General features: G+C 36.8%; 1 protein-coding gene across 5 annotated transcripts in view; it reads left to right on the top strand.

Moving 5' to 3' along the window:
- EHBP1 (EH domain binding protein 1) overlaps window positions 1-13,737 on the top strand; it is a 355,495-nt gene that overhangs the window by 284,615 nt on the left and 57,143 nt on the right. For 3 of the 5 annotated variants that reach the window (XM_070379385.1, XM_070379384.1, XM_005910170.2), the window contains exon 15: window positions 9,584-9,731. In XM_070379385.1, the coding sequence (XP_070235486.1) occupies window positions 9,584-9,731 (148 nt within the window). The remainder of the gene's footprint in view (window positions 1-9,583; window positions 9,732-13,737) is intronic. The other 2 variants (XM_070379386.1, XM_070379387.1) reach the window with 1 other exon arrangement.

Below are 13,737 nucleotides of genomic sequence, written 5' to 3'. Positions count from 1 at the left end.
TTCTGTTTTTTCTAAACTAATTCTCTTATACTTTCTGCTCATATATTATAAATAGATCTCAAACTTAAAATTCACAGTCTGTTTAATATTTTTGCCTATGTATTTTAAACAAATCCAAAATTTAGTAGTTACTACAAAAATAAATGTAATCCCCAGGGTTGATCAAAGATTTAATCTGACCAGATGGGGCAAACTTGAGAAAGATTTTGACTTTCCACTCTGTTTTGCAACAAGAAAGGCTGATTTTTTTCTTTCTTTCTTTCTTTGTTAGAGAAACAGAGATCAGGCCATCCCCAGAGAAATGAGCAGGTGTGGCCATTTATAAGCATGTCTGCTTATATTACAAACCAGCATAAGAAAAGTTTGAAATGGGTTGAAAAGATCTGCTAAACAGTTTTAATGTTTTACTCTAAATCCTATTTATTCAGTCAAGAACTGATCAAGCTGGCAGGAAAATACCTAGTCTACCCAAACCTTTAAAGATCTTGTAATTTTATTTTTTATTTTTATCTTTGGTTGCAAGTGAATAGGTGCACTTTGGTAATCCTTGCCTCTGGACAAGCACAAATTTTTTTTTGTCCTTTCTGAATGCCTAATAACAGAGCTTTGCTTCCTGTCTAATGATGAAAGGGTGGCAGTCAAGTTCTTTCTCTTATTTTACTATAAAACTGAGGAATTTCACGGACCATTTTGAGAAGAGAATCCAATGAAATATTAGCAGTACTAAGTAAAGCCCTTTAAAAAATTTAGATAAGTTAAAATGTATTTAGCCCAAGTTCATTTATTAAAACTATGAAAACACTGAAGAACACAAGTAAGCACAGGATATTATGTTGTTAAGGGAGTTAAAGGACATGGAATATGGGTTTGTTGGTAGAAATACTCTGCTTTGTTCTGTTATAAATACAGATTTACAAAGACTAAAGATGCAAACTATGTTGAAATAACATATTTGTAAATTTTGTAAAAGCCTATTTCATGATAATGTGTGTAGACATGTTTCTTAAATAGAAAGCCTTCTCAATCTATAGTTTTCAACTGACTGAATAAAAATATCTAATGTTATAAAAGACACCCTTGGGTGGGTAATGATCTCAGCAGCTACATTGACAGTTTCTCATGTTTTAATTCACCTTCACAAATCCATGGCATCATTTTTTGGCTAAAGTAATGTCAGTCAGTGACATTTGCGGCAAGTATCAAAAGGACCCCCCATGGCAGCCATTTTTATTTGATTCTTAAGATCCAAAGGCTGCTGAAAGAACAATTGAATAAAGTTGAGGATTGGAGAAGCTTGATTTTCTTGTTCTCTGTGAAATGAAACTCTGGTCTTTTTCTTCCTCTTCCCCTTGAAAGCAAAAGTCTGCTAGGGGGTTGTAGCTGTGTCAAAGCCGCTGGGATGCCACTGCTGATCACTTTAATTACTACGACTAAGGAGGATAAAATTAAAAGTAGCACCATTGAAGCAGTAGAAGAAAGCTTGCCTAGATGTCGGTGAACTGTGAAATATAAAAATTGCATACCAGTACGTTTTTATGGAAAGGAAACAAGGAATTACATTACTTATTCTTGAAGAGTTTGTCCTTAAATTGTCAAGTTTTACTAGTGCGTCTATCTATGGCAGATTGTAGACCATTTTAGAACGATAAGGAAAATAGTATCTTGAAGACATGCTGTGAAAATATTTTTTCAGTTTATGTCCAAAGTGGTTAGTTATGATCCATCTTCTATATTTGAATGTTTAAATCCGTTGTGTTGAGATACAAGCTTTTTGTACCATAACAGGACTTTAGCCTTATTCTGAAGATGTTAGGTAAGAGGAAAGTGGAGCTTAAATGTACCACATTCAGTACTTTTCTGAAGGCTTATAATTTAAGGTCAAGAATGTAAGTTTTAAATGAATATAAATAAGTTAATTTCTCTTTACTGCTACTGTTTTCAGTAGCACAAAGGAGCATTTAACCTTATTTGTATAGCCCAAAAATAAGTAAAAAACTGTTGTTGTTTTTTAATCACAACAGCAATAGGGCTTGAGACAAATTTTCTGAACACCAATAATGTAATAGACAGGACCAACCCTTTGAAATCAGACAGACACTGATTTTAATTCTTACTGTGCCATTTACAAGATGTATGACCTTGGGCAGTATATTTAAGTGCAATTCCATTTCTGTGAAACCGGAGTGACATTGGTTACCTCAGAGTGGTGAATGGTAAATGAGACAACACCTGTGAACACACTGCACAGACACACAACCAGTATTTACTCAAAAATACAGCTTCCCTCTAAAGAGTGCGTCCATCTTACAAAAGCTCGAATGTCCTATATAAATCAGTCTAACTCTCTTAATAATACTGTACAGAAAAAGGTAAATGCCATCAGACCCATTCTTAAAAAAATAGGAAACTGCTTCAATTTATTTAAGTTTATTTAGGCAGATAAATGAAAGATAGGTTTCCTATGTATTGAATTTTCAAATGTAATTTTTAATGACAGCAGTCTTCTAAGGTACTTACATTGCATCCCATTGAAAAGATTCCTTTATTTTTTTCAGCAGATTTGGTAAACAGATGACTTATTTACAGCTATGAGTCACTGTCTTCCTTTGAATGCAGAAAGGTGAAAACAGATAACACATTTCTGTATTTGAATAGTTTTAGGCAAACCATCATTGTCAGAAATACTCAAATCTACAAACATACAAAAATAACAAAATAATCATCATCCTTACTCTCTGATCATTTTATTCCTTTGACATAAACAATATGTTTCTTTTAAGTAAAAGATACAAAGATTTGGTACTATCTGTTCTTTAAATAATAATGTAAAAACTGACTTTTAATGAAGTTTATATGCAAAAATTAAGATGAAATAGTTTTATATATAAGGAATCTGGAAATTAGTAATACTATCAGTTAAATTGGTTGCATAATCAATTGCTGTAATTACAAGGTTTTCCTTGTGACCTTAACAATTAACTTCTATTTTCTCAGTTGGCTCTTTGTCTTAAGAGAACTTAATGGGTGAGAAAACAAACAGCACCGATATGCCATCCCACTGGAGAGCTCTAGGCCCAAGCAAAATTGTCTCTGTGGTGTTAGGACATTAGTAGAAAAGTAAATCAAGGCAATCTGATAGGGAACTAGAATTCTGTCAATCAGGCTCAAGATTTTGTGCTGTGTCCATAAACTTTGTTTACTGTAGGGTTTTATGAGTTGTAACCTGCCCTTGCAGTGTGTTAATGAGACTAAATCTTGCTACTTGAGAATTGAATTACAGCACACCTCTGGGCTAATGGTTATAAACAGAAAGTCCCATTAGGGCTGCATTCTGATTTGTTCATTTGCATTTTTTTCTATTGTATGGAGAACAATGACAGGTAAATAGTCACAAACAAACAATTTACATGGAAATTGATAAAGTGTCCCTAGTTAGTATTTAGAGTTGGTTTTATTAATGATTGTCTGCTTTAAATTGCACTCTTGGTAAGATCTCAGAAACATTTGCAGATGGGAGTATTACTGGGGGAGGAGGAGAAAATGGTAGGTGATAAGAAAAAGCTAGGTTCTCATTTCATATTCAGAAAGGTAGAATCATTTATTTCATTTTTATGCAGTTAAGATGACCCAAGACCACTTCATCTTAGTCTGAATCACCAAATTCCAACTCTGCAAGAAGTTATTACTCATGCGGTGAAATTCACTGAAACCTAGTTGCCTGAGGCATATCAAATAATGGTTTTTATTAGTGCTCTTAACTTCTCTTAAATTTGAAAGATGAAAGTTTAGTAAAAAGCTCAATTTTCTCAGTTGGTCATGTAATTTGGTACTTTTGGGGATCAAATAGTTCGGAGGTTAAGACCAGGGCCCTGTAGTCAAACAGACCAGGATTGGACTCTGAGCTCTAACATCAGTTCTAGCTGTGAGATCTTGGAACTCTAAAACTAAATATTCTCATTGGTACAAATTGGGTTGTAAAAATTAAATGAGATCATCATACATATAAAGCACTTAGCACATAAAAGCTCAAGAAATATGAATCAGTTCAGTTCAGTTCAGTGGCTCAGTCATGTCCGACTCTTTGTGACCCCATGAACGGCAGCACGCCAGGCCTCCCTGTCCATCACCAACTCCGGGAGTCCACCCAAACCCATGTCCATCGAGTCGGTGATGCCATCCAACCATCTCATCCTCTGTCATCCCCTTTCCCTCCTGCCCTGAATCTTTCCCAGCATCAGGGTCTTTTCCAGTGAGTCAGCTCTTTTCATCAGGTGGCCAAAGTGTTGGAGTTTCGTCTTCAACATCAGGCCCTCTAATGAACACCCAGGACTGATCTCCTTTAGGATGGACTGGTTGGATCTCATCACAGTCCAAGGGACTCTCAAGAGTCTTCTCCAACACTACAGTTCAAAAGCATCAATTCTTCAGCACTCAGCTTTCTTTATAGTCCAACTCTCACATCCATTCATGACCACTGGAAAAACCATAGCCTTGACTAGACGGACCTTTGTTGGCAAAGTAATGTCTCTGCTTTTTAATATGCTGTCTGGGTTGATCACTGGAGAAGGCAATGGCACCCCACTCCAGTACTCTTGCCTGGAAAATCCCATGGACGGAGGAGCCTGGTAGGCTGCAGTCCATGGGGTCACTAAGAGTCGGACATGACTGAGCAACTTCACTTTCACTTTTCTCTTTCATGCATTGGAGAAGGAAATGGCAATCCACTCCAGTGTCCTTGCCTGGAGAATCCCAGGGATGGCGGAGCCTGGTGGGCTGCCATCTCTGGGGTCGCACAGAGTCGGACACGACTGAAGCGACTTAGCATAGCATAGCATAGGTTGATCATAACTTTCGTTCCAAAGAGTAAACTTCTTTTAATTTCATGGCTGCAGTCACCATCTGCAGTGATTTTGGAGCCCAGAAAAATAAAGTCAGCCACTGTTTCCACTGTTTCCCCATCTATTTGCCATGAAATGATGTAGTTTTCTGAATGTTGAGCTTTAAGCCGACACCAAAATCACCATTATCAAGCCTGCCTTTCCTTTTTATTTTCTAAGTTTAGAAATACTAATAATAAACTGAGGATTTTTGTGTATTATTATTATTGCATCTTCAGTTTCACTCTACCCAGTGTATACTACTCCTCTAACTACAAATAAGTCTGCCTCTCTAAATATTAAGAAAATTACTTTCTCTTGAATGTTAGCTCTCTAGTCTTTTGCCCCTACCACAACCATCCAACCCAGAAACCTGTCATCTCATTTCTTTCTTCCTTTCCCCCAAGACTTTTAAAAAATAACTTTTATTACAAATGTAGTGTGGTTATATTATAGAAAGTTAGACAATGAAGAGAAATTGAAGAAAACGTAAATATCACATTTCCATACCCTGATAGCTCCACCATAACAACTTTGTAAATAACCTTCTAGGTCTGCATATATATTTTGCCAAAAAGACAAAATTAAGTTATTAATATATAAACTATTTTTGCAGTTGTTGTATTTTCTCTCATTTAATACTATGATTATATTCAGATTTCTTTAATTTATTCAGCAGTGTCCTTTATAGCTGGTTTATCCAACTGGTGTCTAATCCAGGCCTATACATTGCATCTGGTCAGGTCCCTCTTATTGGTGGGGATGGTGATTGGTTAGTTGGCTTTTGTTGTGTGTTTGTTTTTATAACTCTCTCTCATTAAAATGACCAGGTCAGTTAGCCTGAATATCCTACTTTCTAGGTTTGTTTGTTTGCTTCCTTGCTCTGTCATTTACCATGTTTCTTTATCTCCTGTGTTTAAGATAAACTGGAGATTATATCTAAAGGCTTAGTAGATTCACTTTAGACATAGTGCTTGCTTCATGTGCTTCACATCAAAAAACATGTTACATATGGTTGACTCAACATTAGAGATGCTAAGATTGACCATTAGAGTAGTGGTTTCTAATCCGTGATCTAGTTCTGATCTCTCGATTTAAAATACGATTTTCCTCTTACAACCAGGAAATAATCTATATGGTATTACTTAATTAACCACATGATCTAATTATTAATGTGTAAAACAATCCCAAACATAATGGTCTAAATTACTTTTATTCTCACTAATTCTGTGGGTCAGGATTTCAGATAGGGTACAGTGTGTGTGCTTTGTCTCTGTTCCACATTGTCTGAAGTCTCAGTTGGGGTGACTTGAGCAGTTGGAAGTGACCCAAAGTGGCTAAAGGCTGATATTCTGAAGAAGCCTTTATTCACATGTCTGATACGTGAGCTCAGAAGACTCAAGACTGAACTTGGGAGTTGGGGGGGTGAAAAAAAAAAAAAAGACTGAACTTGGCTGGGAATGTGAACTAATGCACCTGCATATGGCTTGGGATTCTCACAATATGACAGTTGGGTTCCCAGAACATATAAAATGCAAGAATTTCAAGAGAACTGGGCAAAAGGGTATAGCCTTTTCTGACCCAGCCTTGGAAGTCACCTTCAACACTTCTATTTTCTGTTGATTATATACAAGTCACTTACACTAGCCCATACTCAAGGGGAAGGGAATTAAATATGTCATCTCTTGATAAGGAAATAGCAAAGTCACACTGCAAAAAGTTTGTAGGATGAGAAATACTGTCATGGCCATCTTTGGAAAGTATGTAATTTAAATATCCAGTTTCCCATCAAACATTTTCTTAAGAGCTTTAATAATAGTTCATAAGCCTTGCTAGAATCAATCATTCTTTTATGAGTGGCAAAGTTTCATTTTTTTTTTAATTTTACTTTTTAAGAAATTGTTAATATAGCTGGAATCATTTTATAAAGTAGAGTTTTCTGTCATCATTAACTGGGCTATTTATTAGTTGCCCTAAACTTCAGTTCCCACTGGAAAGACACGATAAGTGCTTGATTTTTTTCTCCAATTACTAATTTTGGGGAATTCTCTTTTTAAAATTTATTTATTTATTTATTTGGTTATGCCATATTTCAGTTGCAGCACACTAGATGTTCAGTCTTCGTTGCAGCACTTGGGATCTTTAGTTGCAGCATGTGAACTCTTAGTTGTGGTATGTGGGATCCACTTCCCCAACCAAGGATCAAACCTGGGCCTCCTGCTTTGGGACCACAGAGTCCCAACTGCTGGACAAACAGGAAGTCTCAGGGAGTTCTATTAAAAGCATCCGCAGATGAGTTTATATATCCTTCTAAGAACTTTTTGAATGTCATAATAAATTGATGAATTTTCACTGATTCATTGTGTGATTTCATTGATTATTCAATTCATTGCAGTCATTGCATGTTTGTTTGATACTGAGTTGTTTCACTTTGCCCACTGGGAGCTTCAAGCTTGTGCTGCATTCTATACCCGCATTAATTTTGACAGCTCTCAGTTCTAGCCGTCTCAAAATTTGTGAACAGTTGCCTGGGCTTGAACTGCATCAGTCTAGTGCCTACCCCTCTCTCTAATGCTATTACCTACCAAGTTTGATTGCCCTTTTTAAACGTTCAGACTCATTAACCTCTAACATTTACTGCAGTCGATTATTCCCTTTTTCATGAAAGCCTCTTCGTCTTTGATTCTCAGGATGTATCAGTGTTACAGTTCTCATCCCCTTCCTTCTCTGTCTCCTTTTCCTATTTTTACCTAAATGTAAATGTTTTCCGTGATTTAGTTAGTAGGTTTTATTTTTCTCTACAGTACTTCTTCAGGTGATCTTGTGTATTCCTGTCACTTCGGCCGTTAGCTCTGTAGTCATAGTTTGACTTCACTCCCTAGCATCATTTTCACTTCCCAACTACTTACATCTTGACTCAAGTGTCCAACCAGCCTCTCAAATCTAGTCTATCTTACCCCAGACTTCCAGCCTTTTCCTCTTATAATTCATCTTGGTTTTTCTATTTTTAATGCCACATTTCTAGTTACCCAAGTTTAAAACTTCTGAGTCAGCTTTTTTCTTCCCTCTACCTCTAATCAGTTACCAAGAATTGGTACAGGTACCAGTTCTAGCTCTGATATGTTTCTTACACTTGTCTCCTTCCATTCCCATTGCCACTATCCCAGTTCTGAATCTCATTATAGTTTCCTTGTCCTATTTATAAGAGCCTCCTAAGTACTCTTTCCAGTCCCTCTCTGCCAACCTATTTTATACATTGTTGTTAACTGTACACTTCTGGTTAATCATTCCCCTTGGGGGGAAAAAAGTTACACAACAAAAGTAAACTTCTTTCTTCTGAACTCTTCTGTGCATTTTAATCACATCTCCTTATTGTGGCTGTTTTATCTTGCCCTCTGTATTATAAGCTTTGCTAGTATAAATTATAAATTTTCATGCCTGAAATTTCTATAGCAAGTACCAAGCACCAGGGTGTGTACTAAGGACCAAAGATACAAAGATAAGTCAAATCTAGCTCCTGCCTTTGAGTGGCTCAGTTCTGCTGAGAAGGAGGCATTTGTGCAGAGTTTTAACTTGATATGTAGTGTTTTAAAAAGTAATCACATGCACTACACACACACACACACACTTTTGTAGCCACAGAGAAGAAGGAGAACTTCTTTCCACCAGCAAGGAGGACAGAAGAGTAGTCAGAGAAATTTAGTGGATTTAAAATGAATCTTGAAGAATGAGTAAGAGTTAAATAGATGAGAGAACTTTCCAGGAAGATGAAATGATATATTCATTTCAAATCCATGGATGCATGAAACTGCATGATACAAACAATTTGTATAAATAGATGTGAGGTTTTATAGAGATTGGAAGAGGTTAAGAGAAGGTAACCACAGATATGTTGGGGCCAGATTATTTCAGGCTTTGTTTTGTCATAATAATAATGTCTTATATCATATACTTTCCAGTTTACAAAGCAGTTTCACATTGATTATTTGCAATTCATAATAACCTGTTTTTAGGGAGGCAAAATCTAATTTATTTAACTCTCTGTCATTTTTAGTTATTTCAAATACCAAAACCCACGCTAGATTTTACTTTTTCTTTTCAGTGTGTGTCTGGGGGGAGAGTAGAAATGGGGATAGTAGTACATCAGTACCTAATTCTGATTTTAAAACTATCAGCAATAACTGAGGAACTAATGTGCTATCCTATACCTGCCATAGCCCCCTAAAAATACCGTTTTCTATATTTGATCAACATGATGTAGCAGCATTTTCTACTATCCAAAAATTTCCTTTAGCCAGTGCTGTATGCCTTTACTAGAAACATGCAAGTTAAATTTTAATCTTAAGAAAAAAAAGTATTAATTGAAATTCTGTTTTCAATATTGCGACTTTTTTCCTAAAAGCTCGGTCATTTTATTAATAGTTGATCCTGCTACTTTACTTTGGTAATTATATTGCCAAACATTCTTTAAAGGCTACTTTGAATTTTTAACAGACATTTTAATACAATAATTTGTAAATGTTTTTAAAAATCTGATTCTTGGATGTCTTTTAAAAATGGTGTGACATCCAACTGATATAGAGCATCCTATTTATAATGTGGGCCAAGCACCATGCTGTAAACCAGTTACTATCATGATGATCAGATTGAAAATGAAATTGCATTTCTGTCAATTACTGAGTTGGCAACTGTTCAATATATCTTAGCAGCAAGATGAAGAGCGACGTCGGCAGCTGAGAGAGAGAGCTCGTCAGCTAATAGCAGAAGCTCGATCTGGAGTGAAGATGTCAGAACTTCCCAGCTATGGTGAAATGGCTGCAGAAAAGTTGAAAGAAAGGTCAAAGGCATCTGGAGGTGAGTTGAAGAATCTTGTATCATATTCTACAGACAACCCAGAAATCCGTGATGGACCTTTCGGGACATTTTATTCTTACTTCAAAATGTTGTGCATCAAATACATAAAGTTTCTAACCTATTCATAGTAAATCAGAAGATGACTATTGCCATTTTTCAAAATCAACTCTTTGACTTAATTTTTAACAACTCAGGAAGTACTTTGATTATGATTAAGTATGATTAGTACTCGAGAAACACCAAGAATATGATTTAGGAGAAAACTCTGACAGTCCTTAGTTTGTGATTCCCCATGATGCCTCATTAATTGTATTAGAATGAGTAAAATGCGATCAAGTCCTCAGCATCTGGATCACAAGACTTGTTAGTCGAGAGCTTTGGCTTGAGAGATTTTCACTTTGAGCCAGATCTTTGGAAAGTAGCTTTAACAATGTTTCCAGCACTATATCCTGACATGTAAGAATTTTTAATAAGTCCCATATGCATTTCTCTTAGTCTTCTTATTTGAAGAGGGTCTTTTTCAATATCTGTAGAAATTTTTCTAAGCTTGATGTTGAAACAAGGACTACATATACATATAATTAAAGGGAATTTTAATTTTACCTATCAGTGCCCAATTTCAGCACTTTTAACTTGAAACTTTTTACATTTTTATTTTAGTAGTATACTCAAGAGGGCTTTTTTATTTCAAAGATACGTGACCTATTTATCTTCCAGAACATGCCAGGTACTTGTTCTGAGTTAATCTTAAATGTTAAGATCATTCTGGAGAGTAGGCAAGTGAGGACTCGAATAAAACCTTAGAGAACTGAAACAAAGGAAACTATTTCTAGGTCAATAAGTTTCTTCATAGTAAACGGAAACTTACTGCTGTTATTTCTAATTGATCCCTTATATTAAAATCTTACTGTTGTAGAGTGTTCCAACAAATGCCTATAGCATGTTACCTCCCATCCCCATATATTTGAAAGCTGCTTTCCCAAATAGCTATGTTTCTGTCCATCTGGTGTTCTCAGAATGTTTGTTTCTTAGTTAAGTCTTTCATCTTACCTTTTCAACTCCTATCATTCAGAATTTTTATTACAGTTTCTATATGGAGAAGGGAATGGCAACCCACTCCAGTATTCTTGCCTGGAGAATCCCATGGACAGAGGAACCTTGCAGGTTACATACAGTCCATGGGGTCGCAAGAGTCGGACACAACTGAGTGACTTTCAGTACTTCAGTAACCGCTCACAGCTACATTTATATAATGCTATTATAATTTGCTTTCATTTATTATTAGTAACAAGATGTTTCTTTGATATCATAGAAATTCCAGATACTCTAAGTAAACCTTAGATGTCTCTGCTTCCTTGTATCTCAGAATGATTAAAAAAAAAAAGCCTCATATTCTTGACCCTCCAGATAGACTGTCCTAAAATTATTGATACTATCTCCATGTGACATTGTAAACCCATAGAAGAGTAAACATAAAATAGAGAGGCATCCACTGTCTCTTAATTTTTTTTTTTCCTAACAGGCAGCTGATAACAATGCTAAATGAGTTGTGAACTCTAGGAAGACTAAGGATTAAAATTTTCTGATTAAGGGTATGGTGTGAGTTAGCTATGTAATTGGTCTTATCTTTATAATCCAATCCCAGTTGAGGCTAAGCCAGAACTAGACTAGGTAGAGAGACTTAATCAGTGTTACAACCCCCAAAATGGGTAGCTTCCCAGCTTGGTAACTAGGGAAAGTGAAGACCTGACTTTGGCATCATTCAACAGTCCACAAAGTGAATAAAGAATAAGTGAGGATTGGATCTCTGAAACTAACAAAAAAGTACAGACTAGAAAAGGAAAAGCCAGATTAAATGAAGATGGGACAGAGTTCAACGGATGACTTATGAGAACCTGCTGAAGAGTCAAGACTCTTCCCTAAGATGACCAAGGTGATCAGGCCCATTTCTCTCATAGACCATACCATACCTTGGATGTTGGAAGTGGCCACATATCAGATGGTAGTCTGTTAATCAGACCTAAAGTTGACCTTCAAGTGGTGCAGGCCTATTTCTTGACCTCAGTGGTGGATTTTGGCCTGTCTTCATAAAGGTGTATGGATCTGACTAGGTCTGCTCGGGCATCAAAGCCTAAGCTGAAGCTTTCAAGGCCAGAATGGAATAGACCTTTAGTTCAAGGGAAAGGGTAAGATTCCTTCCTAGAATTCAACCATTCATACATACACATTTATCTATTTAGTGGTTCCAGCTGTTGTGTTGGGCCAGGATTTGGCAGAAAGGGCCCTAGGAAGGGCCAGAGTAAATTTTTACAGGCTTGCAGGCCATACGTTCTCTCTCTTAACTGCTTGGCTCTGCCCTTGTAGATTTGAACAATATGTAAATTAATGGGCATGCCTGTTATTTACTCTGAAAGCGTGGTAGGCTGAATTTTGCCCCCCGTGCTATAGTTTGCTGGCATTTACATAGCCAATTAGATATTCACTTGATTTCACAAGAGTCTAATTCCTAAATGAAAATGACCCTTTGGGGTTGATAAGTCAGGAAACACAATTAACAAATTAGCGTCCACTCTTCCACTGTCTAATGGGAATTACCAAATCTGAATAAGGAATGGTGCAAAATGAGAGAGGGATCAGCCTAGATGATGGACTAGAGAGGGAAATTTTTTGGAAGCAGTGGTCCAGAGTGACAAAGAAGAGGGAGTAGTCAAGAGCTGAAATAATAAGGTGAAAGCACAACCTAGGGGATGTGTTGAACTTGGTACTCAGACTCATTGCCTGAACCTATTTGAAATGCTTGCTTTTTTCCATTCTCAGCAGCCAGCCTCAGTGAGGAAAGGAAACTTGCTAAGTTTGAGGTGAGGTGTCATGAGCCTCAGGTGTTCACAGAAAATATTTGTAAGTTATTTTAGGTCTCTGAAGCCAGGTATCCAAGCATCCCACTTGCATCCTATTTCAACCAGAAATAGCCTGATTCTTATGAAATAACAGAACCCGTCCAAGGAGCTACAGCCTCAGTTCAGTTCAGTTGCTCAGTTGTGTCCAACTCTTTGCAACCCCATGAATCGCAGCACGCCAGGCCTCCCTGTCCATCACCAACTCCTGGAGTTTACCCAAACTCATGTCCATAGAGTTGGTGATGCCATCCAGCCATCTCATCTTCTGTTGTCCCCTTCTTCTGCCTCCAATCCCTCCCAGTATCAGGGTCTTTTCCAGTGAGTCAACTCTTCACATGAGGTAGCCAAAGTATTGGAGTTTCAGCTTCAGCATTTGTCCTTCCAATGAACACCCAGGACTGATCACCTTTAGGATGGACTGCTTGGATCTCCTTGCAGTCCAAGGGACTCTCAAGAGTCTTCTCCAACACCACATTTCAAAAGCATCAATTCTTCGATGCTCAGCTTTTTTCATAGTCCAGCTCTCACATCTATACATGACCACTGGAAAAACCATAGCCTTGACTAGACGGACCTTTGTTGGCAAAGTAATGTCTCTGCTTTTGAATATGCTATCTAGGTTGGTCATAACTTTCCTTTGAAGGAGTAAGCGTCTTTTAATTTCATGGCTGCAATCACCATCTGCAGTGATTTTGGAGCCCAAAAAATAAAGTCTGACACTGTTTCCACTACAGCCTAGCTTTTACTTTTTCGCCTCTTGAAATAATTTGAAGGCTTAGAAGAGAGTCAGGTGATATTGTGGTATTCTACATGTGTTTTTTCAATTTTTGCTTCATTTTTTAGTTGTAGACCTATAACAGCCTTTTAAACTCCTCATTTTAGGTAACAAACTTATGAGTTCATTTATTATATTGATCTTACTTGGCAAAGTACAGTTGTTTGGGGCCAAAGTGTGATATTTTCGTTTTCAGTTATGTGGTATTGTGGTCAGAGAATATGGCCTGAATTTCTGCTTTGAGAATTAAAAAGTTTTTATTTTGCCTAAACAAATGTTGCATTTTTATTAGTGGTCCATGGGCACTTGCAAGGAAGGTGTTTGTCCAGTTTGA

The sequence above is a fragment of the Bos mutus genome, chromosome 11 (genome assembly GCF_027580195.1).
Source record: "Bos mutus isolate GX-2022 chromosome 11, NWIPB_WYAK_1.1, whole genome shotgun sequence".
In the NCBI taxonomy this organism is placed as follows: Eukaryota; Metazoa; Chordata; class Mammalia; order Artiodactyla; family Bovidae; genus Bos; species Bos mutus.
The sequence above is the reverse complement of the archived record's forward strand: the minus strand, read 5'-3'. Positions and strand labels throughout refer to the sequence as shown.